At 37.4% G+C, this 27,830-nt stretch overlaps 1 protein-coding gene across 4 annotated transcripts in view; it reads left to right on the plus strand.

The window, feature by feature from the left end:
• Positions 1-27,830, plus strand: part of ADGRG6 (adhesion G protein-coupled receptor G6) — a 152,410-nt gene that overhangs the window by 8,118 nt on the left and 116,462 nt on the right. For all 4 annotated transcript variants that reach the window (XM_081530966.1, XM_081530965.1, XM_081530967.1 and 1 more), the window contains exon 2: positions 61-161. In XM_081530966.1, the coding sequence (XP_081387092.1) occupies positions 61-161 (101 nt within the window). The remainder of the gene's footprint in view (positions 1-60; positions 162-27,830) is intronic.

Consider the following 27,830-nt stretch of genomic DNA (forward strand, 5'->3'; position numbering starts at 1 on the left):
TTTTTGACTGAATGCTTTACTAAGTCTAAGTGTCCTGATTGTTGCTTTCTTTCATGGCAGGATGTTTCACTCAGGCCGAATGTGGAGCTGTCATTGGAAATGGAAGCCAAGTTCTCTTTTGTTCTTATTTGCTTTGTATCTTGTGTATGTTCCTCTCTCAGGTAAGTAAGACTCTTTTTCTTTCAAACTCTGTATTGAATAATGATGACATTGCCTTCAGTATAAGTGTGCCTTTTATTTGTTGACTTTTTCTGTCCTTACAGGCTTTTGTGGCCTCTCATTCCTCTTGAATTATGTGTTAATTTTATTACTTTGATTGTTGTTTTATTTTCTTTGACTTCGCTACATTTCTTTTAGTTATATTTATTTATCTAGCCCATATTGAATGATAAGATAGCTACATACCTGACATTAAAAGTGTGCTAGCTGTTTCCTACGACTGAATAAATATGCAGCACTTAACTCTCTGTTTGCAAGTTTTCATTCAGTTCTTTATGAAAAGTAGAGACTTTGTTATTATTCTGATTTTATTGCCATATGAGATAAGAATTTGAAATTAAGTTTTTAGACCATGAAGTAGTTGCCTTAAAATGATGTGACCAAGTTTATTTTAATTACAATACTTTTGGGATGAAGATATTTAATTTTTAATATAAGTACAATTTTTTTCTCAACTTTGAAACAAGGCCTTTTTAGCTGTTACTGAAAGCCAAATTTTCTATAAACAGCTAGTTATGTGAATGAGCCAATAGGAACCTGAGGAATGTTAATGATCTTTAAAAGTTACCTGATTTTGTTGCTTGAGCAAACCGAATTTCTCTTGTGCCCATTTTGTTTTACGTTTTTTTTTTTTTACAGCTATATTTATTCAGTTTATTATATTTTCCTTTAGAATGAAATCATTACTCATGAAGTCTTATATACTGATTACTTGGAATTTACTCAAGATTTTATACATTCCATATTTATAATATACCTGTATGTTATTATAAATAATACATATAACAATTCATGGAAATAGATTGCTAAAATTGCTTATTCATAGATCAAGATATTCAACTAGTATTTAATATATACTTTTTTCCCAAGCCATCAAGTATTTTAAGAGTTTCAGCTACTTAGTTGGAAAATCCCTGGTACTTAATGTTCAATGGCTTCAAAACAGAACTGAACTTGGAGTGGATTTTTTGGTATATTTGTTTCAATTTCATTAGAAAGTCTATTTTTCTGTTACTTTCATTGTCAGAAAGAGGAAGCACGCTTGTAAAGAGATCTGAAAATTGTATATATGTTGGGTTTTATCATGTACAGTCAAACTATTTCTTGACTTTCAAAAGTGCTTCTCCAAGAGTCAATTACATGATGTAAGATGAATTATGAGATTAAAATTAGTTGAGGTCTATTTACTTTCATTTTGTTAGGTCATGGCATTTGTAAATTTTCAAGGTGTCTTCAAAAATTAAACTGGGACTTTTTATTTTAGATGTCAACATGTTAATTGATATGTGCACATTCATTATTTTTATCATGTGAATAAATGACATGAAACCCATGTTTTTAGACTAAACAAATAGGGTCAACTGAACTGAGACCAGGGTGGGGCAGGGGAAGCACCTGGGATGTAAAATTTCAGGAGGCTCTCATTCTCAAGGGCATGGAATCAGAGTACTTAAATGTGTTTTTAAGTTACTGTCTGACACAAGAAACCTTTTGAAGAAGTTTCTCTAATTACTCCACATGGCGTGTGCATCACTTAAGGCTTTGTGACAGATAGTTACCTGTGTTTACTCACGAAGCTAGAATATTTCGTATCTATATGTCTTACACGTGACTCACTTAAAATGCTACCACCTTCCACATGAATAGCTGAACTCACAGAAGTACTTTAGGGGCTATTATTGGCATTTTTATATAAAATTTTTGCCTTATAAGTAACTCAGTAGAGGGTTCATGAAAATAATGCGTATTAAAACTTTACTATCAATATATCTAATTTTCAGAGTCCTATCTTTAAATCATGGTGTAATATTGCTATATTTTTAAAGAACATCTGGTGCTTAACTGTGATTTTTGTCTCTGTATAGGAACTCTGACTTTTTTTACTTCTGTGGATGACAGATGATCTCATTGAATCCAGTGGCTTTGAGTGGCATCTTGATGCCAGCATCTCCTCAGTACTTATCTTTGGCCAGAGCCCCTTTCTGGACCCTGGAGTTACCTTTTGGGTTGCCTGTCCTCAGACACTTGGATGTATAATGGGCTTCAAACTTCACATATGTGAACAAGATTCTTGATTCCTACCTCCTATCCCCAAATTTGCTTCACTGTCATGCATTCCAGTACATCCTCAGTTCAGTTCAGTCGCTCAGTCATGACTGACTCTTTGCTACCCCATGAACTGCAGCACACCAGGCTTCCCTGTCCATCACCAACTCCCAGAGCTTGCTCAAACTCATGTCCATTGAGTCAGTGATGCCATCCACCCATCTCATCCTCTGTCATCCCCTTCTCCTCCTGCCTTCAGTCTTTCCCAGGACATCCTACTTCCTGCTATTCTCTCCTAAAGTCATTGTTTTTTAGACACATGTTCTTTCTATTCCTTGGCTATGCTTTCTCAGTACCCTCTTCTCCCTAATCTTGGTTCTTTCTTGATATTCAGGTCTTAATTATTACTATCTCAGATAAGCCTGCTTATCCTCCAATTCAAAGGAGCCTTGTGGTCACTCTTGTTTTACCTTTAGTGATAATCTGTTTATTTTGGTTACTCTTCTGCTTGTTAATGTTTTGTTAATTTGACTGCTATAGCTGGATAGGAGGGTTGACAAAACCTCTTGATTGTTAAGACTGACACTTAGTTCAGATGATTAAAAATTAGGATCCTATAGTTTGATTCTGATAATATACACACTTTAACTCATAACATAGAACTACAATGTTGAGTCTTTTAGGCAAGTTAACATTTGTAGTTTTGTGGACATTTATAAAGCAAATAGTATACAAGGTTTCTACCCTTCAGGATTTTAAAAAGTAATAAAAAGAATGCCTTGTCTTTTGACAGCTGATGAATATAATTTTTAAGAACTACAGCAGTATGACCTTTGAATATTTAAACTGGCCCCACAGAAGTACAAATTACAAAATGTGATTGTTTTTTACCTACTAGCTTGACAATATTTAGAAAGGCTGATAGCATCCAGTATTATCAAAGTTTGGGTAAAAGGCATGCACTAACATGGTGGTTCTGTCTTTTGGGATAAAACATGGAATGATACACATCAGGTTTTAAAATGGATTATTACAGGGGCATAAAATGGGTTATTTTAGGGTGGGAGTGAGAAGCGGGAAGGTGATGGAACTGCATACAACTACAGATTGTTTGCCTTGTTACAGTGAGCAGGTATTATTTTAGTCATTTGGGGAAACAAAAAATCTTGATGAAATTCTTTGGTGTTAAAAAAAAATTCATTAAAATAATGGCCAGAGAGACTGTTGACATGTATGAATATTACACTTTTCTGTTAATCACGACTGTTACTCTAGCTCTTCCTTCACTTGATAAGAATCTCCAAATGGTGTTTCAAATAAGAACCTCTTTTTATGTAGCGTGACACGCTACAACTCTGAAGATGAATGATCATATCTCAAGCAGACAGAAGGTTGTGGCTTCAAACAGAGTGGGAAACAAACAGCCAAGAGCCAATGAATTCCTTAGCAACCAGGAGACTGTTTCCACACAGATAGCCTTAGTCACAAGCGCTGAGGGAGGAGCCTCCCTTCGCTCCTGAAAATTGATGACATCAGCAGATTATTTCAAAACTCAGTGTTATGCTGATATCTAGGATAGGGCAACAGCTAAAAGGAGAAATGTTTCTGAAAGTACAATCTGTCCTGAACTGTGTACTTTCTAGCCCAGAGCACTGCACGGTTCTGGAAGGTAGATGATTGAGCTAAAGAAATCTTGTGCTTTTTTGGATTTGTTTGTATGTTCATTTTTCTCTGGGCCATGATTCTATCAGTTACACTGCAATCTGTGAAGGAGTGTTAGACATCTTTTATACATGTTTTGTATTTGCTCAACAGGCTTTCCAATGCATGGAAAAATAATCTTTTCATAAATCTCCTAGTTTTTTTTTCTAGCCATTTTAGTATGAATATGTTATTAATTCACTGAAGAAGGAAATGGCAACCCACTCCAGTATCCTTGCATTAGTTACTAAATAAGTATATCTGGAAGGTCAGAAATAAGGATCTACTTGTGTAAATTATTCTTATCAACTGAAGAAAGAGCCAGAGTAATGCTTAAGTGACTAACAGAAAATTATCTGATGATAAATGTTTGTGGGTTTTTTCCTTCAGTCAGGGTCAAAATGCTCCAAATTACCGTCTGAGGCTTTCAGCTAAAAGGCTGTGTTCCCATTCTACACTGCAGTTTAGAAGAGCCAGTGTGACTGCATAAGCAAACCTCAGAAAGTTATATACAGAAGTGTCTTTGATGCATCTTTCCTGTAGATAATTCCCCTCATATTCCTGTGAAATGATCTGAATTTGATGTAGGTAAATATGAAATCTTACATTGGGGTCATAAAGTCAATTACATAAATGTGGAATGGGAGTGACTCATCTTGTCACCACGGTGACAATTTTAAGTGACTAAGCAGTGTGACGGGCCTCCAGTGACACTGACACCACTTAGGAATTAAGCATTAGGAAGGGGAGGGTATTGTACAGAGTCCTCCCTTTCACTGGTCAGATCATGCTTGTCTCCAGGCTTGGCTGTAATCCTTTAGAGAGAGTTGGTAAACAGTGTGTAGACCAGGCAGATCAGGCTGGTGATGAGTCTCTAGTAATCTGAGGAATGTTTTAGAGCATCTCTGTCTCCACTGTGTTATGTGAGGCTTCTGTGGGGCTGGGCTGCAGCTATGGACTCATGTCCTTGGAGTCAGCCACCACAGTGTTGCTTTGGTGTAACAACTTGGTCTATTTGAAAGAGAAAAAGTCTTACTGAATTTAAAAAAAAGTGATTTAAATGGTACATTTACTTTGGAATAGTGAATTCAGTAGGAATGAGATGCTGGTCTTTGGATAGAGTGGTCATTTGGAAGTGATAACAGACTTAGTCTAAATATTTTTGGGTTGACGTTTGAAGTACCAAATGGCTTTTAGTAATCGGTTGCCAAAAGATAAAACCAGCTGTCCTTTGAAATTGCCATCACTGGCGATGAAGAAGGAATGTAGGAGGAATCTTAATATTGAAGAGGAATTTGTACTAAAAACCGTGAAGGCCTCCTCAGTCTCCAGTTTAATTATAGAGTGAGTGTGTGTGTATAGTCTTTTTTTTTTTTTTAAATCTTTCACACCCTACTTTGGTAACCATAGATTTGTTTTCCATGTTTGTGAATCTGTCTCTGTTTTGTAAGTAAGTTCATCAGAACTGCTTTTTGTTGTTATTGTTGTTCAGTCGCTAAGTCATATCTGACTCTTTGTGATCCCATGAACCGCAGCAGGCCAGGCTTCCCTGTCCTTCACCATCTCCCAGAGTTTGTTCAAACTCATGTCCATTGAGTTGGTGATGCCATCCAACCATCTCATCCTCTTAGGTCCCACGTATAAGTAGTATCATATGGTATTTGTCTTTATCTGATTTACTTCACTGAGATAATCTTTAGGTCCATCCATTTTGCTACAGAGAGGGCTTTTTCTTTTTTTTATGATATACACATCATTTTAATAGTTACTTCAAAAAGTTCATCCGTGTGTATTTTCTTTCAATTTTAGTAGGTAAGTTTTATACTCAGTGAGAGATTAGGAAGGTAACTTTCTTAGATAAGATAAATTTTGGGAACTCGAGGCTTTGGCAGGTACAAAATTTTCTGTCACTTTCAAATGAATAATTCTTTATCAAGCTTTCCTTTTATTTTCAACAAGTAGAATATGTGCTTTTTGGTACTCTTCTTTCTAAGATTGCAATATAATAGTATTTAGTAAGTAAAGAATGTGGAAAAGAACAAAATGGAAAAGAACCAAAAAGAGAGGGGAAAAAAAAACTTATTCTTGACTTAATGAGTAAGTATGTTTTACAGGGTGGAGTAGCAGGGGAGGAAAGAGTGAGTCTAGCAAATCTAAGAATTTGGTATGCTTCATCAGAACCTTTCCCTCCCCCAATGTTATTAAAGTACATTAGACATTTGTGAGAGCATTGTAGTACTTAAAGGAATTACAGAGAACATGTACTTGTATTGCTCCTTTTAAAAGCATTTAAACTCTAAGGGCTATGTTATCATAATTCCATAATTTTTGAGTACTGTGTGTGTGTATCAGATATGTATCAGACTCTTATCAAAGTCCTGGCTCTGCAGAACTAAATCATGGAGTTTTAGTGTTGTTGGGGAGACTGACATGAGACAAACAGGAAGCACTGTGATATGTGGTCTAATAAAATTGTGACTCTGATATCAAGGGATAACAGAAGAGATCTCAGAAAAGTTTGCACACGGGAGGTACTGTTAAAACTGCATCTTGTATCAAGGGGGATGAAAAAATATTTACAAAATGGTATGCCTCTTGAGAAACCTGTATGCAGGTCAGGAAGCAACAGTTAGAACTGGACATGGAACAACAGACTGGTTCCAAATAGGAGAAGGAGTATGTCAAGGATGTATATTGTCACCCTGCTTATTTAACTTATATGCAGAGTACATCATGAGAAACGCTGGGCTGGAAGAAGCACAAGCTGAAATCAAGATTGCCGGGAGAAATATCAATAACCTCAGATATGCAGATGACACCACCCTTATGGCAGAAAGTGAAGAAGAACTAAAAAGCCTCTTGATGAAAGTGAAAGAAGAGAGTGAAAAAGTTGGCTTAAAGCTTAACATTCAGAAAACTAAGATCATGGCATCTGGTCCCATCACTTCATGGAAAATAGATGGGGAAACAGTGGAAACAGTGTCAGACTTTATTTTTTTGGGCTCCAAAATCACTGCAGATGGTGATTGCAGCCACGAAATTAAAAGACGCTTACTCCTTGGAAGGAAAGTTATGACCAAACTATATAGTATATTAAAAAGCAGAGACATTACTTTGCCAACAAAGGTCCGTCTAGTCAAGGCTATTGTTTTTCCAGTGGTCATGTATGGATGTGAGAGTTGGACTGTGAAGAAATCTGAGCGCCGCAGAATTGATGCTTTTGAACTGTGGTGTTGGAGAAGACTCTTGAGAGTCCCTTGAACTGCAAAGAGATCCAACCAGTCCATCCTAAAGGAGATCAGTCCTGGGTGTTCATTGGAAGGACTGATGTTGAAGCTGAAACTCCAATACTTTGGCCACTTCATGGGAAGAGTTGACTCATTGGAAAAGATCCTAATGCTGGGAAGGATTGGGGGCAGGAGGAGAAGGGGATGGCTGGATGGCATCACCGACTCGATGGACATGAGTTTGGGTAAACTCGGGGAGTTGGTGATGGACAGGGAGGCCTGGCGTGCTGCGATTCATAGGGTCGCAGAGTCAGACACGACTGAGCGACTGAACTGAACTGATGGCTTTGTCATTCACCATTTGAAGAACTTGCCGTGTAATCAGGTTGGAGGGTTGGCTGTAAAATCTGATGCAGTTGTGGGAGTGGTTCATCCCTATTGAGTATCATCTCTGACCTTAACTGAAAGCAAGAAGATAGAAAGTGAATATGGAAATGGAGAAGGGTGATGTAGGCAGAGAAAGGGTCAAGGATGAACCCAAAGTGCACTGAAAGTGATTTTATGAAAGGATCAGTATTTCCTGTTTCTAGGATAAGGATCTCTGCAGAAGAGAATAAAGACTGAACCTAGACATGTGATGGGAAGGCCAGACAGTGGAGGATGTAGCTGGAGGAAAAGTGCTGTCAGAACTGAATGAGGGATTCCAACTCAGTCAGGGCATAGCCAGGTTGCTGCCAGCTGTAGTTCAGTAAGATATGTGTAACCAGAAAGGTATGCTTGAGGAGCAGAGGGTAACAACTTCCCTAGATGACAGTTAGATAACTCAGTAGTACAGTTGTCTTTGGTTTATTGAATCTGTAGTTCATGCTTTTTCTCTATCATGCCATTTTACTTCAGAAATGGCAGCCTTCCTTTCCTCCTTAGTGAACTGCGTTCATAGATACATCAAAAAGCTGGAGATATTAATAAAATTTTAGACACACTTGATGCGTTCTCTTTCTTCCTCAGACTCATATTTTGTTGTGATCAACAGTTGCTGACTCTAGGTTGGAAATGCCTTCGTTAACTTTGTAACGACTCAATCTGGGGCTCTCATCTCCACCAGGAGTATTGTGTGAGCTCCTGATCATCCCCTTGTATCCAGGGTTTCTGTTAAACCACAGTTGGAATCATGCCACCGCCCTGATGAAGTTCCCTTGATTCTCATTGCCCACAGGATAGAGTCCACAGTCCTTCCTTTCTGTAATTTCACAGCTTCCTAGCTTTATAATGCTATCAAGTGATCGAGTGCTTGCCCTACTGTGTGTGTGTGTGTGAATGCATGCTCAGTTGGGTCTGACTCTTTGCAACCCCCATGGACCGCAGCACACCAGGCTTCCCTGTCCTTCACTGTGTCCCAGTGTTTGCTTAAACTCATGTCCATTGAGTAGGTGATGACATCCAACCGTCTCATCCTCTGTCGTCCCCTTCTCCTCCTGCCCTCGATCTCTCCCAGCATCAGGGACTTTTCCAATGAGTCGGCTCTTCACATCAGGTGGCCAAAGTATTGGAGTTTCAGCTTCAGCATCAGTCCTTCCAATGAACACCCAGGACTGATCTCCTTTAGGATGGACTGGTTGGATCTCCTTGCAGTCCAAGGGACTCTCAAGAGTCCTTTGAGAGGTTCAGGGGTTCAACCCTTCTATCTTTATGGAAGACCAGCTATTTAAGGGGGGATATTTCATAAAATTGTATAATAATTATTTGAACCTCCAAATGAGTAAAAATAACCAGAGAATTTATTTTCACTTGTGCCAAGGGCTAAACTTCTTATGGAAATACATTTCTTTAGTGGAAAACTCATCGCTATTAAAAGGTACACTCTGTATGGCAAAAACCAGTACAATATTGTAAAGTAATTAGCCCCCAACTAAAATAAATAAATTTATTAAAAAAAATAAAAGAAAAATTAAAATGTACACTCTAAAGCAATCTATTTTTGTTGAAAATATTGAAAGTTATTATTTGCTTAAAATTTTTTCAGCTGTTCCCCCCTTGTCCTGCATCAGTTCTAGTCTTTTCTTTACAAAGCAAACAAAAATTTCCCACATGCCCCTCAACATTTGTGTTCTTTTCAGTTTTCATTCTCATTCATCATTCCTTTTATTTATGAAAATCTTTAAAGACTACATTTGGATTTGTTACTTCCTCACACTTAAAAATAGATCATTCTGCTTTAGAGACACATTGACAGATATCTAGTTCTATGTGTACGTAAACAATTACGTTATCTTCTTAAAGATCTTCTGAGTTAGTCTGAACTTTTCCAGGAGGTTTTTTAATTAAAAATTTTTCTTTTAAAGGAGGTGGACCATAAGCACTGCAATAATGTTTCGTTATTAAATGGACAAAAAAACACTTTCTTCAAAGAAAGTCTATTTTAAGATAAAATTATGTCACAGAGTGAAATGGCTTACATTCAGCTTTTAGAATATACTGCTTTGCATGTTTTTCATATTCTTTAAATTGTTCCTTTAGGTGCCTCTGACTTCCTAGAAGCTTATGCTACTGCTTTTTTGTTGTTGTTATTGTTCATTTAAATCAGATTTACATCCTGATTTACCTAGTTAGTTGTTTTCCATTCCTACTTATTTCATTTTGAGTACTTTTCAATATACCCATCATATCAAAATTTTCTTTGAGAAAGTTATGTGAATAATTATTTCAAAGTGGTTGGTTCAAGTGAAGCTGAAAGACTTATCTTTTTTCTCTGTTTGTTATGCGTGCCTGGCTTTACAACAACATTTATTTTTATTATAATTATATTTAAAAACACATTGAGCTGAGAGTTTTTACCTAATTTACATTTAAACCTCCTTTATGTGTGAAGCAGAAATATGTAGATATATCATTTGTTTGGTTAGAAAAACAGTTCTTTGAAAGTGAAAGTCGCTCAGTCGGGTCCAACTCTTTGCGAGCCCATGGACTATACATATACAGTCCATGGAATTCTCCAGGCCAGAATACTGGAGTGGGTAGCTGTTCCCTTCTCCAGGGGATCTTCCCAACCCAAGGATCGAAGCCAGGTCTCCCGTATTGCAGGCGGATTCTTTACCAGCTGAGCTACAAGGAAGCCAAGAATACTGGAGTCGGTAGCCTATCCCTTCTTCAGGGGATCTTCCTGACCCAGAAGTCAAACTGACCCAGAAATTGAACCGGGATCTCCTGTATTGCAGGTGGATTCTTTACCAGCTAAACTACTAAGGAGTCTTTTAGCTCTTATGGCAGAGTATAGAAACTAAACCAGTTTTGTTATTTATCTGGAAACTAAAATCAGATTTGAAGTCTAATCATCAAATTGAACATTTTCCCCCTATTATTAAAGGATAACTTGTCATTTTTTTCCAAAGTAAGACCATAGTACCATCTGAATATTTTATATCTCAATAATCCTAGTCATCAATACAATCTATTGGGCTTTTTCAGGTTAACAACACAAGTGAATCCTGTGTTGCTGAAAAGAAAGCTGCCTTTGAAAAGTATATTTTTAAAAATATAAACGTACTTTAGATTTTATTAAAACTTGAGCTGCACATGCCATGGTATTACTGATTTTTTTGATGCATCTAAGCTAATGGTGAGAATGAAAGGTTTACTTCGATATCACTGACACTGCTAAGTTGACTTTGAGTACTTTGATCCATCAGTAACATGAGTTAAATGCTGACTCTGAACTAAAATTTTGCAGATGTTCTTTTATACTCAGAAATACCGTCTCAGTGTACTGGAGCTTTATTCCTCGTGGACTCTAGGTAGGAGGAGACAGTTATTACATGTAGTGAAACATGTGTGCCTGATTTTTTAGATTCTGTTTCTGGCAAAATCAGGCAGAAGGTGGTTGAAGGTGGTTACATGGGATGATTGAGTTCCAGGGAGCAACCGACTGGAAGGAGACACTTCAAGATACACTGGGTTGATGGAAATGTTCCAAATTTTTGTTGGAATGTAGTTACATAGGGGTATACATCCTCAAACCTGATTGAACAGCATACTTAAAATCTATGCATTTTAACGTGTGTCAGTTGTACCTCAAAAAGAAATCTCAGCTAATTGGAAAAAATATTAATAATAGTTCTGCTGTTGCTGTTAAGTTTCTAAGTCGTATCCCACCCTTTGTGACCATATGGACTGTAGCCTGCCAAGTTCCTCTGTCCACTGGATTTCTTAGGCAAGCATCCTGGAGTGGGTTGCCATTTCCTTTTCCAGGGGATCTCCCCAACGCGGGGATCAAACTTGAGTCTCCTGCATTGGCAGGCGAGTCTTCACCACTGAGTTACCTGGGAAGCCAGAATAGTTCTAGGACACAATAAATAGATCTCTGATACCTCCAGAACTGTCAGGATTTTATTAGCTATATAAAGACTTAAATAATAGCTTTCTAAAATACAACCTCTTTGTTGATTTGCTGGCTTTTGCTCTGTTTTGCTTGGCTAGCAGGAAAGGATTATTTAGTTTTATTATTTATGAATTAGATATGCTTATTCAGATATTTTCAGTGCTTACAAATACTCTTTTATCTCTGTTTGTAGACATTTCTGCAAAGGGTGAAACCTCACCTAGTTCCAGCGTAAGCTTCCATTTCACCCTCCTTTAGACTCTATATTCAAAAGTTTAACTTACTATATCTTTACCTGGCAGATCTTTTCTGTGAGTCTTTCCTTCATTTAATAAAAATACATACAATGATCAGTATATAATTATATATCAGATTTTGCTTCTTAACCAAGACCTTAATGGAGATTTATTGATATTATTGGCTTGTTACTCTTAATAAAAATGAAAGAAAAAAAGATGCCTCAAGAACATTCACTCCATTAGTTGTAGTGTTGTTTTTCTTTTTTCATATTTTTCTTTCTGTTCATTTTGTTTTCTCTTAACAGAACTATTTATCATTTACTATAAAGGGCTTTGTACTAGTTTCACAAACACATGGTATTTGTGAAAAACTCCACAAGTCTTCTTGTAAAGTTGATTGCTCAGCAAATATAAAGCATGAACCAGAAAGTAAATTACAAACACTTAAAAATTCCAATCTAGAGTAGACTCAGCACCTGGTAAATGCTTTCTGACGGGTTATTTGTTCTGCTCTGGTTCCTGATTTGAGAGGTTTTCATGGGTAAATAGTGGGTTGAAAGCATCAGTCAAGGCAGTCTCATTTCAGAAGATGCACCTGCTGTGACTGTGTCCCTGTATGAAGGTCACTATTTGCCTAGGAAGGGTGTAATGAGAATGCAGCCATTGATGAAAGCAAAATAATGGGATGAATAATCATCAACTGTTAATATTAAGATCCCAGATGATGCACAGATTATTCAAAGACATCTTCTGAAAGAGAGAATGTATCCTTATTGGGAGGATAATTTGAGGAAATCCAAAGGGGGAAAATGGCATCATTTTAAACTTCAGTAAGTGTTAAAAAAAATGAAGTTCAACTTTTACATCTTAAAGTCTGATCTCATTTCTGAGTTTCAGAGAAGTTTACAATTTAGCTGATGTAGCTGATGTTTTAGTAAATGGGACCTGTGCTAGAGTTATAATTTAATTGTGCCTATCGGATAGGGCAGCGTTTTTTTTTTTTCTTAAAAAAAAAACACTTCATATATTGTTAAGACACTGGTGGTACTTTGAAATCAAGCCTACATGATGATAGAGTAGGGGAAATTTTATGGATCTTCTATCTTGTGAAGCCACCACTATCTATCTAGTTACCTATGCAATTGCTCGGAAAGTGCTGTCAGACAGAAATATGGGGCTTATACTTCCTATGTTTCTTTCTGTTAAGCATCAGAGGTTTGTTCTGTCAGTAATCCAATGTCTGAAAACAGTTTTTTCATGTATTTTGTCCACTTACGTGTTTGTATGCTGGAAGGGGAAGTCCAATACTTGTTACTTCATTGTGGCTGAAGCAGGAGTCCCCACCACTTAATTTAAAGTTAATGTAAGCTTGTATTTATTCGCCAATCATTTGATATACAGCAAAGTTCTTTTCTTTGAGGATTGATTTGTTAATTGGAGAGTGCTGTCTCTCTTGAGTAAATCATGCCCATGAAGTGTCATCATTGATTTTTTTTCTTCCAGTTTTATTGAGATATAGTTTACATACAACACAGTGATTTTTAATTTTGACTCCTTTAGAGTGAAGAGAGATTGTTTATGAAGTGATCTGAACACAGAATCCTTATTTTTGAGTTTTATCATTTAGTCATCATTAAAGAGCTATTTTTATTTACCTTTATTCAAAATCTTTTTAATGATTCGACCAAGTTTTCATAGGCTTATATATCCTTTTACTTTTGTATATATGTTGAGTCATGTAAAATATAATAAATGTCATAACTAGAATATGAAGTATAACTAGCAAAAAATAGTAATAAATATCATCTACTAAGCACAACTCAACTAATGGGAACAGCTATTCAGAGGGTCGTTAGCTTTGAATATTCAGCTTGCTGTATCATTCAAGTGTTTTACAGAGAAAGTAATTGAAGTAGGTTAGCCTGAGGCATCGGTTAAGTGCAGGTTGGCCAGGAGAGCCTCTTGTGGATCTCCAGGCTGCAGCCTGAGGTCTTCTTCAATCTGAGCTGCTTTTTCCTGGTTTCAGGGTCACTACTGTAATATTTCTTCCCTCCAGAATCAAAATGTCAGTGATATCTTTGACTCTTCCTTAGCAAGGCTTCTGTAAAACATAAGTGAAGTGAAGTGAAAGTCACTCAGTTGTGTCCAACTTTTTGCTACCCCATAGACTATAAAGTCCATGGAATTCTCCAGGCCAGAATACTCGAGTGGATAGCCTTCCCCTTCTCCAGGGGATCTTCCCAACCCAGGGATTGAACCCAGGTCTCCCATATTGCAGGCAGATTCTTTACCAGCTGAGCCACAAGAGAAGCCCAAGAATCCTGGAGTGGGTAGCCTATCCCTTCTCCAGGGGATCTTCCTGACCCAGAAATCGAGCCAAGGTCTCCTGCATTGCAGGCGGATTCTTTACAACTGAGCTATCAGGGAACCCCCCTGTAAAGCCTAATCTATTGCTAAATCTGGGAGCATCTTTTGTATCTCTTTGGTTTTTTGAATGCTCTTCATTATTTTTCCTCCTAAGGTTTTTTTTAATTAATTAATTATTGGCTGTGTTGCTTCTTAGTTGCGGCATGCAGGATCTTTCATTGTGGCTGGCAGGCTGCTCTCTAGTCGTGGCACATGGGGTCAGGAGCCCCATGGCATGTGGGATCTTGGTTCCCCAATCAGGAATCGAACCTGCAATCCCTGCATGGCAAGGCAGATTCTTAACCTCTGGGCCACCAAGGAAGTCCATGCTCTTCATTCTCATGTAGAGCCTGATGGCTTCTTACCTCAACTTATGTAATAACAGAAAAACTGGTGCTGTTGATGCCTGTTTTCATCTGTAAGCTAGTAATAAACCACTTTCATGTAAACATTTCTTAGAGTTCTTAATTGTGGCTCACAGGATCTTTCATTGTGGCTGGCAGGAACCAGCAGGAAGGAAGGTTATTTTCTCAGGAACCTTGAAGAGCTTTTGGTTGCTGAGTTAATTACTGCCTTTATATATTGACATTTGAGATCCTTCACCATGTATTCTTAACTAGTATTTTCTCAGCTATTTCCAAGGTTCCTTATTCATAATCTAAGAAATAGATAAATTGGAGAATATATTTTTCTCTGATATTTCATATATCTGCCTGCCTCTGAGTCCTCCATACACTATTCCCTCAGCCTAAAACTCCTTTCTCCTTTTTTACTATGTGTAAGGTGCTTCCCTGTCTTAAGATCTCTGTGTTAAATGCTTCCTCACATGGGGAACATTTAAAATGAAGCTGGTAAGATGAGTAGGTTTTTTTCCCTTAATTTTCATGTATATATATGTACACCTAGGTAACCACCTGTTAGATAACATTTTAAAGGTAGAAATGAAGCAGGAAATATTTTCTATATCTCCAATTCTTTTTGCATTTCTCTTTTGGAATTCTATAATAATTTGTACTTATTCTATGTTTTATTGCTGTATTGTGTTTTATTTTTATTCATGTTTATATTTGCTTTTTTATTGCTAATGAGTGCCTAGAATGTAGGGGCTATGTCTTCTTCTTTTTTTTTTTCTTCACAAAACCAAGAGAGTATGGGTACTGCACTGTGAATGAATTAAAGTACATTATTTAAAGGGAGACATTTAAGATTAAGGTAATCCATCCACTCTATGGGTTTGATGTGAAAAGCACAAAAGCTGTGTCATGAAAAAGTAGACCAAGACACAACCATCCTTTTTAGTTATCATACTGGAGTAGATTTATTGAACTGTTCAGAGTGCTGGAGACCCTGGTGGCTTAGTCTGCATTTCATTCATTTTGGCTCTGTTGGTATACCCCAGTTTATATAGTACTCAAGAAAAACTTCCTAAGATGTTAATAACATGAGAGCTCTGGCCTTAATGAAATAACATGCTTAAGAGTCCAATATTGTGAAGTTTTCCTCTTCCTGTCTTTTCTTGAATGAGCTGTCCCTGTGGTAGGTTTCAGCTTCCAGCACACCCCCTAAAGTAATCCACCTTCGTCCCCTTTCCATAGGACTGTGGGAGTGGGGGTATGGGAGAGGCACTGGAGCTCCCATGATCTTTATGTTCTGTACATTTCCCAGAAGGCTTATAGCTTAGCAGAATCTTGGGCTGAGGCTCCAGGGTATTAAGTAGATTTGGGATTCTGGGCTGCTGTTAATTTTGCCTTAGCTATGTTATGAGTTAGCCTGGGGTTTTAACTGAAATTTATAATGTTATTTCCATGGGAAAAAATGTTCTAAAATCCAAACAACCATCTCGGAGCTTATTTTTTTGTAATATAGGAATTAGTACATTTTGGATTTGGTACTTTTGACTTCTTTTTTTTTTTTAATAAATTTATTTATTTTAGTTGGGGGCTAATTACTTTACAATATTGTAATAGTTTTTGCCATACATTGACATGAATCAGCCATGAGTTTACATGTGTTCCCCTTCCTGGACCCCTCACCCCCCTCCCTCCCCATCCCATCCCTCTGGGTCATCCCATTGCCCCGGCCCTGAGCCTTTGTCTCATGCATCGAACATGGAATGGTGTTCTGACTTTTGACTTCTTTATGACCAAATATTTCAAAATTCATTGTGCCTGTGCCTTATTCTTTTAAATCAAGTTAAAATAGTCTCATATGCATTATTTAGAAATATGATGTAGTCAGTGCTTTAAACATTCATCAGTTTATATGATATGCTTCTCATTCAAATGAGTATTTATAGATTTTACTAAAATTAAAAATAGATGTTTGATTTTTAAAACTAGTCTGTGCTGATTCATCCAGGGTGATAATGCTGTATGTCTGATTAATTTCTGGGAAATTTGCCAAAGAGAATAATTAAATAGAAATAAAGGCTTCATACATGAAGATGGGGCTTCCAGGAACCTGCCTGCCAATGCAGGAGACATAAGAGACGCAGGTTCAATCCTTAGTTGGGAAGATCTCCTGGAGAAGGGCATGGCAACCCACTCCAGTATTCTTGCCTGGAGAATCCCATGGACAGAGGAGCCTGGTGGCCTATATCCATAGGGTCTCAAGGAGTCACATATAACTGAAGTGACTTAGTACACAAAATAGAAAAAAACAAAGAACCACTTAATATTAACGCTAAATAACTTCATGAATTTTGGGAAAATGACTATAATTACAATGTAGAAATGCACACTGTATTTAGAATAATAAACAATATCAATACTAAATGTTAGATATGTCATGTTTGCAAAGTGCGTGAGTATAGATGACCAGAGAGCTGGCATGCAAGTGTTAAACTATGTAAGAAGTTCAGACTAATGGCTTCAGGTTTTCAAAGTGAGTCTTCAAAATAATTTTATTTTATTTTAAACATGTTGCTTCTGGAATAATAAGGCAGGCTGATTAAAGCAGTGTGCATTAAGACAAATTCAGAACTATCATTTTTGTTCCTCTATATTCCCTCCTAACAAGTTATTCTTAATAAGCACTTACCAGTTGCTGTGGTTCTTTTCCCTATATTGCTGTAAGATTTCTGAATTTTCAAAGCTCCTATACAAAAAGAAACAGGAGTTAAAAATTAACAAGACCCTTAGAGGAGCCTGACCAGCTATAGTCCAAAGGGTCACAAAGAGTCGGACATGACTGATCATGTGGTTATTATACATACCATTGAAAAGATAATTGTCATATCTCATTGGGCCTAATTACTTATAATATGCAATATTATCACCATTTTCAGACCCTTAGCATCTTCTTTGTCTTCTTTTTTTTTTTTGGTCTTGAATGTGTTTCAAGATGAGTGTCACACTGAATGCTGACTCCTTGTCCAGAACAGAGTTGTTTTGTTCTTATGTACCCCTTGACTGTTCCCTGTTCTTTCAAATTAATGATGCAGAGACAGACTCATTCTGTGAGACTGAGATCATCTGTTATCAAAACTCACTTATTAGGTGGAAACAGAGGCTTCATGGCTGAAGTGATCACAGAAACATCTGTAGAAAAGGTCATCAGTCAGGTTGTGTGAGGGTTAAGGCGAGTGTGTACTGGGGGGCTGGTGAACCCTTTCTGTCCACTTGTCGGATTTATATTTGCGTACGTTTGTTTTTAATTTAGAAGTCTTCTCACTTTAAGAATCCTTTTCAGATTAATTGACATAGATCATTCTGTCAGAACCTGGCAGCATACAGAAAAGTCTTCGTACATTATTTAATGATTCAGTACCAAATCATGAGTATTGTAAAAGTTATAATTTCTCATCTCAGTCTAGTTATGAAAAACTAGTATTCCATCTTGCTCTAATACTTTGTTTGGGTATTCACATTTATTAAGTTATCTTCAGTTGTAATGTAATGTCCAGTGGGAGATTATTTTTCTAAAATTGTTTTAATTTTCAAAACCTTGTAAAATGAAAGATGAAACAAATGAGCCACAGCTTCAACTAAAATAATGATGGGACAAGAAGAAGAGGAATTTAGTTTTCTGTTTTTAATAAGCCTTTGAGGACTAGGAGGAACTGGGAATATTGTAACAACAGCTTTCTGTATAAACTGTAAAAATCCCCTAATTCAAATATAGCAAGTGAGGGCCATCTTTTATATTAGGAAATGTTGTTTCTGAACACGGTATGAGAAATCAGTGCTAGTAAGAAACAGATTCTATTAGTGCAGACATAGAATAAAGTTCTGAGGCTGTTACATATGCCTAGGAAATATGTATTACCTTTTTTTTTAAATTAATTTATTTATTTTAATTGGAAGCTAATTACTTTACACTATTGTAGTGGTTTTTGCCATACATTGACATGAATCAGCCATGGGTGTACATGTGTTCCCCATCCTGAACCACCCTCCCACTTCCCTCCCCATCCCACCCCTCAGGGTCATCCCAGTGCACCAGCCCTGAGCACCCTGTCTCATGCATCGAACCTGTACTAGCGATCTATTTCACATATGGTAATATACATGTTTCAATGTTATTCTCTCAAATCATCCCACTCTGGACTTCTCCCACAGAGTCCAAAAGTCTGTTCTTTACATCTGTGTCTCTTTTGCTGTCTCGCATATCGGGTCATCATTATCATCTTTCTAAATTCCATATATATGCGTTAATACACTGTATTGGTGTTTTTCTTTCTGACTTACTTCACTCTGTATAATAGGCTCCAGTTTCATCCACCTCATTATCAAATGTGTTCTTTTTAAAAGCTGAGTGATATTCCATTATGTATATGTACCACAGCTTTCTTACCCATTCGTCTGCCGATAGACATCTAGGCTGCTTCCATGTCCTGGCTATTGTAAACAGTGCTGCAATGAACAATGGGGTACACGTGTCTCTTTCAATTCTGATTTCCTTGGTGTGTATGCCTAGCAGTGGGATTGCTGGGTCATATGGCAGTTCTATTTCCAGTTTTTGAAGGAATCTCCACACTGTTCTCCATAGTGGCTGTACTAGTTTGCATTCCCACCAACAGTGTAAGAGGGTTCCCTTTTCTCCACACCCTCTCCAGCATTATTGCTTGTAGACTTTTGGATAGCAGCCATTCTGACTGGTGTGAAATGGTACCTCACTGTGGTTTTGATTTGCATTTCTCTGATAATGAGTGATGTTGAGCATCTTTTCATGTGTTTGTTAGCCATCTGTATGTCTTCTTTGGAGAAATGTCTGTTTAGTTCTTTGGCCCAGTTTTTGATTGGGTCATTTATTTTTCTGGAATTGAGCTGCAGGAGTTGCTTGTATATTTTTGAGATTAATTCTTTGTCCGTTGCTTCGTTTGCTATTATTTTCTCCCATTCTGAAGGCTGTCTTTTCACCTTGCTTATAGTTTCCTTCGTTGTGCAAAAGCTTTTAAGTTTAATTGGGTCCCATTCTTTTATTTTTGCTTTTATTTCCATTTTCTTGATAACTGTGTAACAACAGAACTCTTGTACCTGTGCTTAAATTGTTACCCCACATGTTCTTCTGTTCCTATTCATTCTCCTCAAGAGGATTGTGTAACCAGTCTCTCTTCATTTTATTGTTTAAAAGTCAGTTATTTTTATAAAGGGTAAACTCCTTTTCAATTTTTCCACTTTCATGGTCTCTCTTTAGGAAATTTTTGAATTAAAATATGCTCTAATCCTGACTCATCATTAGGATCAACAATCATAAACTGATATAAAACATCATCTTCCCTAAAGAAACAGAAGTCCTACATTTTGAGATTAAATCAAATTAAATCAGTGTCTCAGTAATGCTGCTTTATTTTGTATATTGCTCTTTAGTGCATGTAAGAAAAAAAAAAAGCAAGGGAATTATTGTTCTTGTGTTCCAGAGGAGACTGAATTGAATATTTAATCATAGTTGTGTAGTATAAGAACCAGAACATAGTTCTTCCGGCTCCTAGTTCAGGTTCTTTAATTAATGTGAGAAGTAGATCCCCAAGGGCTTCCCTGGTGGCTCAGTTGATAAAGAATCTGCCTGCAATGCAGGAGAGCCGGGTAGGATCCCTGAGTCAGGAAGATCCCCTGGAGAAGGAAATGGCAATCACTTCCAGTATACTTGCCTGGCTAATCCCATGGACAGAGGAGCCTAGCAGGCTACAGTCCATGGGGTCGCAAGAGTCGGGCACAACTTAGCGACTAACCCACCACTGCCACAGATCCCTAAACGGCCCACAGATACCAAACAAGCAGAGGCTATGAAGAGTCACACACCCTCACATGCCCATCCTTTTCTGATTAAATTTACCTCGGCTCCTTAAGCAGGAGTCAGGGTATGTATTATATGCCTGATTTTCATTCAGTAATAGTACTCAAAAAATTTGCCCCTTATGTTTCAATCTAAGTATCACCAGGGTGATGTTTTATACCATCGATAATTAAAGTGTGATCTGGTCCTGGGCCAAACACTATCAGTATCATCTGAGAACTTGGGAGAAACGTACATTCTTGGGCCCCGTCCTTGCCTACTGACTCAGAAACTCTGGGTGTGGGGTCCAGCAGTTTGCCTGTAAACAAGCCCTCCAAAGTGATTCCCACGCAAGCTAAAGTTTGAGGTCCACTGTTTTAACTCATTCATTGCAGTTGAAATTCTGGCTAATTAAGTTTCATTTTTTTCTTGATGTATCCAAGGAGTCTATCTAGCATTTATAATACTGTTCCTGTTGATGTCCGCATCCCTCATGTTGACTCCCTGAGATGGGAGAGTGCAATGGTTCAGTACATGGGCTCTGAAGACAAACTGGGAGTTGGAAATACTGGTACTCTTGCTTGTGTACTGGGGATGTGGCCTCGGGAAAAGTTACTTCTTTGTGGAATGAAGTCACCGTAGTTCCTACTTCCTAGGGTCGTTGTGGAAATTCAGTAAAAGAATCCATGTAACATATTTAGCAGAGCCTGATCTCTTGGAAAGTACCAATAAAGTGTTTGCTATAATTGTTAGCAGGGTGAATAGTTATTCACCAAGTAAATATTATTTTGAAAAATAATATTTTATTTCAACCAAGGATCTTAAAAATGAACTTTAGGGAAAACCACCAATTGAGAAGACTTTTCCGGGGTTAGTGCTGTAACGTGCATGTCTCATTAGCAGTTGTTTTTCCTTTCTAAATGTTTTTTGCTTGTTTATCTTAATAAACTATTAATAGCTTAAAGTGGCATAAAGAGAATGTTTGTGCTAAAAAATCATTTCAATGTAATATTCCTTTTTCTCCTCTAATGTTTTCACTTTTGAAAGGGAAGCAAGTGATGACATAAGCATCGAACTTTTGGGCATCAGCCATGTGTTGCAACCTTTAACATCTATTTTTATAAATCCATGACATTTCTCGTTATAGTTACTAAGAGAAAATTCTAACAGTGACCTTGATTTACAATTTCCAGTGTTTTCTCTTTATTTCAGTGAATAATTGATATTTGTAGAAAGCTGCCATCCCCAAGTCATTGCTGTTGTGATCCACACAAAGGGTAAATAATAAGACCCTGGAAGTGGTGGAAAGGTGTTCTTGTACTGAAAGTTTCTTTTTCATTTAAACATTGATGCTTTTACTGCTTAGGTAGCTGCGGCATTTCCAGTTTACTCCTTAAGCTTTCTTATTCCTCCCATAAGTTTGCGATAGTCATGCATCTGCCACCAATCTGCCACCTCTAATGGGAAGAGGGTAGGAAAGGAGATGGTAGGGAAAGGGCAGCTGTGCAAAGGCTAAGTATGTGAGTGCTGCTCTTGAACTTCATTCTTTACTGCAGACCATCGCCAGCAACTGTTGGCTCCTTTGTTTTAGTCTTTAACAGGTCCTGGCAAAGAAAAAAAAAAAGTTCTCCTGAAATAATTTTCTTTTTATTTGCCACTGTAATTTTTTTTATAAGCAGAAAAACAGGATAAGAGGAGGTTAGAAATTAGGTGGTGAAAACACTTTTTTCTTGATGGTATTCTCAAGACAGCAGGGCTTATGCAAGCCGGAAAGATGTGGGAGTAAATATGGTAATACCATTCATTAATCATGAAAACCATATTAAGAAAAGGGCTTCCCCTAACCCTTAGTGTCACATAACCAGGTCACCGGATCCATTTTTGGACTCAGGGTTTTCTATACTCTGTTCAGCATCAAGAAACAGATGATATTTGATACCCTGCCTTTTTGCCTCAGGAAAAGAAACAAAATATGCTTGAGAAGACAGATTTGATCTCTTACAACCGTGTAGTATTGAATGCATTCAGTGGGCTGAAAGTTGAAAACAGTTGATATGCCTTTTTTCCTAATGGTCTTTCATTTGGGGTTTTGAGGAGGAGGAATTTACAGCTTACTCTTTCCATTTTTATTACTAGAGTATAAAAACATGTTCTTTTTATCTCGAAAAGTCAATTTTCAATTTATTATATGTCAGAGGAACACAATATTTTTAAAACATGGGGTTCTAGCCTGTGTAAAGACATTTGAGAATTGTTTTCAAAGAGAGTGTTTTGAGCTTCATTTATGTGACAGGGGTTGATCAACAGTTTTTCCCATGGCAGGACAGAAGCAAAACTTGCCTTTGCCTGAAAGTCACTGATGAAGCCCAATCTCCTTTGGAGTTGAGGTCAGAAATGCTGTGAGTGATGTGGATATAACAGGAAAAGAAAAAAAAATTTTTTTAATAAAGGCTAATGTTTTTCGATTGTCCTGGATTTTTTAGTGTTTCCTCATTCACTCCTAACTTTTGCCATCCCGATGCCTCTAGTTCTGAGAAGATACACGGCCTCTTCTTCTTGCCTCTGTCCCTGCCTCCCTTCCTCCCTCCACCCCCACCCACCTCAACTCTTATGGCTCCTTTAAAGCCTGTAGTTCAAAGAAAGTCACAGTGAAGAGGGCTGTGTCTTTTTAGGCCCAGTGAAACATGTCCTGCAGCCCATGGGCTTTGTGTGAGGCTTTCTGTGATCTCATCTTGCAGGGTCAGAAATGAAAAAAGGTTCTTCTGTTCTATGTTTGCTGGTATAATCATCACTCTCAATGACAAAAATGCAGTGGGAATCCAACAATGACAAGACCCTCTGAAAAGGAAGCTAAAAGAAAACTTTTTAGAAATGTCTTTAACTTAACCTCGTTTTATTTTCATAGATGAAAATTGTTCTGAAATGCACTGTGTTCACAGACTATAGATCTAGATTGGTATATATTTAAGACAATTTTAAAGCAACAATATTGATCACTCTTAGCAGGGTTAATGGAACAGAAGAGTTCAGGAAAGCTATTGCCCTCTGCTCTATTTTTTTAAAAATTGCTCTCCCTCTCTCTCTTTTTTTTTTTTTTTAGTGTACTTATGACTAAGTAGGAAAATATGTGTCACTAGTTTTCCTACCCCCTCTCCATTAACTAATCAACTTAATTCACAGCTTGTGGAATTTGGCATGTTTTCATGTTAATTTTTTTGTCGTGTGTTAGGCCATCTTTTAATGAGATGCAAAGAAATATTGTTGTCTCAAAAAAGTTAGCTGCATTTTTACAGTTCAAGACTGTATTGATACTTTGTGTCAGTGAGAGCTTTACAAAGGGGAAATTAAATACAGATCTTTAGAACAAAATACTGTCAAGTTTAAAATATATATTATTGGAGTTCCAGCAAAAGAGAAAGCACATATAAATTCAGGTCTGGCACTCAATTCTTCTAAAAGTAAATGTAACGGAATTTAATATCAACACATGGGTAGATTACCCCTTGTTGATTACTTTATAGCATGACTGTATCTCTGTAATATATAATAGCTTCCCTTCCTTCCTTCCTTGAAAAAAAATGTGAATACTGAACTTGCTAGTATAGTGATGAGTAGTAGCATGTTCTGGCATATTAGCGATAATCTCAATTCACTGATCTCTAATTCAGTTCATGAAGAAATGTAAACGATATGTAAGCACTAGATGACATTCCATACAGATAGAAAGTTTTTATTTTTAATAAAAGTAGATTATGTGAATATTGGCTTAAATACCTTTCTCTATTCTCCACTAAACTAGAATGTTTTTAACCAGGATGTTTTTTGCCTCATTTGTGAAGGAAGTCTGGGTTAAGCAGAGTTGACATTCTGCTGGCTTAGATAATGAGCTACCTCATTCCAAGGCAGTTTCTTGAGGAAATGACTTCCTTTTCTCATAAATCTTGCTGTGAAGCTTGGGTGTTGTGTGGCCATAAAACACAATTATTGACCACGCCAAGAAATGATAGCTTTTGCAAGAGAGATAAAGATAATGTTTATTTTATATATCAATACATCTGTTTTTCTAATCTTTGGGGTTTTATCCAGACCTTCTTTCTCTGTATACGTGAATTAGCAGGAATGTCCTTGAGGTCCTTTCTCTCCCACTCCAGAGAAACAAGGGAAAAACTGTAGTGTGGTCTGAAGGATTATGGCATAAGGAAGAGGCCAGTAGGAGTTCTTAAACCTTATAGGGAAGGACTTCTGTCCAGATGCTTGGAAGGTGAAGCATGTGGGAGTGTCAGTGTGCCGTCTAGTTTCCATCCTAGCTACCTACGCTAGGAAGTCTGCTGAGCATAAAAATAGCCTGGCACTCACCTCACTGACTCAGAGGTGTTTGAACAGCCTTACATCATCTGAATGGTGATAACACTGGAAAAGTATGATCCTGTCATTTGCCTCCCATGTCACAACAAAGAGAGTATATGATACAAGACTTGATTATTGAGACAACGTGAAGTTATTTTCTTTCTTGCATTTGTCAAGTAATCAATGTCTCAGTGATTAGACCCACCCAGGAAACAACTTCAGACAGAATGAGAGGCCCGGATGGCTAGAAAAAGAGGACTGTATGATGCCTCGTTTTAATTTATCACCAAGCATATTCACTGTTGGTTTGATAGGGTTTTATCCCTTCTAAACTATTTTACTATTCACTAAGTGTTTGCATATGTCATTAGAATCCTAAAATATGATAGGCCTTGATTATCAGCAAATTCTTCTTCCTCATTTTAGTGTGTGTTATACGCAAGTGTGGGTGTTGGAATCAGGTCAACTGGATTGTTAACTTTCATCACCTTTAGGTTTCGGGTCCTGGGAACTTGCGAACAGTATTTAATGTTTAGATCTTTTGAGGATGAAGGTAAAAATGTGCATGTCATGCTGTGGTGTGGCTGAAACAAGGATAGATGTCACTGGTACATGTGGTTTGTTATGGTTATTTAGGGATGAAGAAATTGAACTGCAGAGAAGTTAATTGATTTGCGCATCATCACCTTAGGGTCTCTTAGGCAGGGAGGGCTTGATTTAGGCCTTCTGTCTCCAATCCTGTGTCCTGTCCGCACTATCATTCCCCTTAATTCAAATGGATTTTTGCTAATCTTTTTCAAGGGGCAATATATCTGTAAACTAATGGTGTTTGCTGAAAGAAAGCTGGTATAAATTATTGCCAATTAATGATGCAAGATTGTTGACTGGGGTAGGAGAGTGGATTTTCCAGTAACTCCCAATGAATGGGTATGGCTGTCTGTTCTCGGGTAGTTTTAAGATGTTTCCACGGTGAGACTCAAAGTATGACTTCTCAACTTGAAATGCTAGAAATATGGTCATTAGCAGAAAGACAGAAGGTAGAAGAAACAATCCAGTGGGGAAGCTAGAAAAAAAAAATGCGGTTTCATGTAGGCAATAGAATCAAAAGAGCAAGTTTGGCTAAAGGAAGAAAGTGGTAAAAAAAAGAAAGGTAAAACTAATCCACATTACCAGTCAGCATAGACATATATGACATTGGTTAGCATATGGCATATAGCATATATCCAGACTATGCCATCCCGGGCCCCATAAAACAATACGCTGGCTTTGCAAATGTTAACAGACTGTAGGAATCCTATTACCTAACTTTCCAGAATAACAGAAGGCAAAATGTTTGTAGCATTAGAGCTGGGAGTAATGAGGGAAAGTTACCAGGAAGTATGTCTTGGCCCAGAGTAAGGAAGAACTTTCTAACAATAAGAGCTGCCAACAATGGAATGTCCTATCCTCTAAAGAAATGAGCTTCCTCCTGCTGGAGAATCAGGCAGCAGCCAGAACGTTGTCTGGCAGGAGTGCCATCGGGGGTTCCAACAGAGGGTCACGGTTCACATCATGATGAACTGTGATGAACCTGAAGCTTCCTTGCCAAGACTCTGATTCCGTGACTGTTTTGGTTACACCTTATTTCTCTTTCATACTCAAAGGTTTACTGTTTTTCATAAATATACTTTAATATACACAGGGAAGGACTTGGGCTTATGAAATAAGATTAGCTTGACAGTCCTTTGTCCATGGAATTCTCCAGGCCAGAATACTGGAATGGGTAACCATTTCCTTCTCCAGGGGATCTTCCTGACCCAGGTATCGAAGCCAGGTCTCCTACATTGCAGGCAGATTCTTTACTGTCTGAGCCACCAGGGAAGCCCCTTACGAAAGTAATCAAATGAAATTCAAAATAATACATGTTAGAGGAAAACAACCAGAATAGGAGATTTTTTTGAAAGTCATATTGAATAAAGCCTATTGTAGTGATTATAAATCTCAATAGCATGAAGGTGATTTGCGATGGACATAAATACATCTTGAAAAGAATATCTGTTACATTTATATGGGCACACCTCATTTTATTGCATTTAACTTTATTGTGCCCCACAGATACTGTGTATTTTACAAATTGAAGATTTCTGGCAACTTTGCATTGAGCAAGTCTTATTGGCCCATGGCATCATTGTCCCAAAAACATTTGCTCTCTTAGTGTCTCTGTGTCACATTTTGGTGGTTCTCAAAATTTCAAGTTCTTTCATCATTATTATATTTGTAATGGTGATCTGTGATCAGTGATCTTTGATGTTACTATTGTAAAAAGATTATAACTCTCTGAAGGCTCAGATGATGGTTAGCATTTTTTAATCAATAAAGTATTTTTAAATTAAGGTATGTACATTGTGTTTTTTTAGACCTAATACTGTTATATGCATAATAGACTACAGTACACTGTGAACATAACTTTTATATGCACTGGGAAACAAAAAAATTCATGTAATTTACTCTATTGCAATATTTCACTTTACTGCAGTGGTCTGGAACCAAATCCACAATATCTCCAAGGTGTGCCTGTATTGTGTAATTCTGTTGGAGGAAAGAACTTCTGCAGAGTAAGCAAAAGACGTGTCAGAGGCTACAGGGCAAATACCGTCCTTTCCTATAGCTGATTGGAGGACAGTATTGAGGGAAAACAATCAGAAATTCATGTTAGGGAATGGAGGAACTTGAATTTCAGATTCATATGTTTGGGCTTTGGTGGACACCTAATTTCTTTTGCAAATTTTTTTATTTTTTAAATAGAGATGGACATGATAATGAGCTTTGTTTCATAACTGATAGTTTGGTTATGGTGGGAAGGAAGGATTAGAAAAGAGAAGGGAGGGATAAAAAGTCTAGGTGAGAAAAGTTGCACCTCTTTCCTCTAGGTGAGAAAAGAGCAGAAGTAGTGAGAAATCAGCTCCTGGGAGGACAGAGTTGCCTTTAATTGAAATGGGAAGCTTATGAGGGAGAAAAGGGTTTTGAGGATATCATTGTGGGAACAGGTCCTCGTGTCCATCTGGAGCCACAAAT

This window comes from Giraffa tippelskirchi, chromosome 9, assembly GCF_054371585.1.
Source record: "Giraffa tippelskirchi isolate mGirTip1 chromosome 9, T2T-mGirTip1v1.2.pri, whole genome shotgun sequence".
Lineage (NCBI taxonomy): Eukaryota > Metazoa > Chordata > Mammalia > Artiodactyla > Giraffidae > Giraffa > Giraffa tippelskirchi.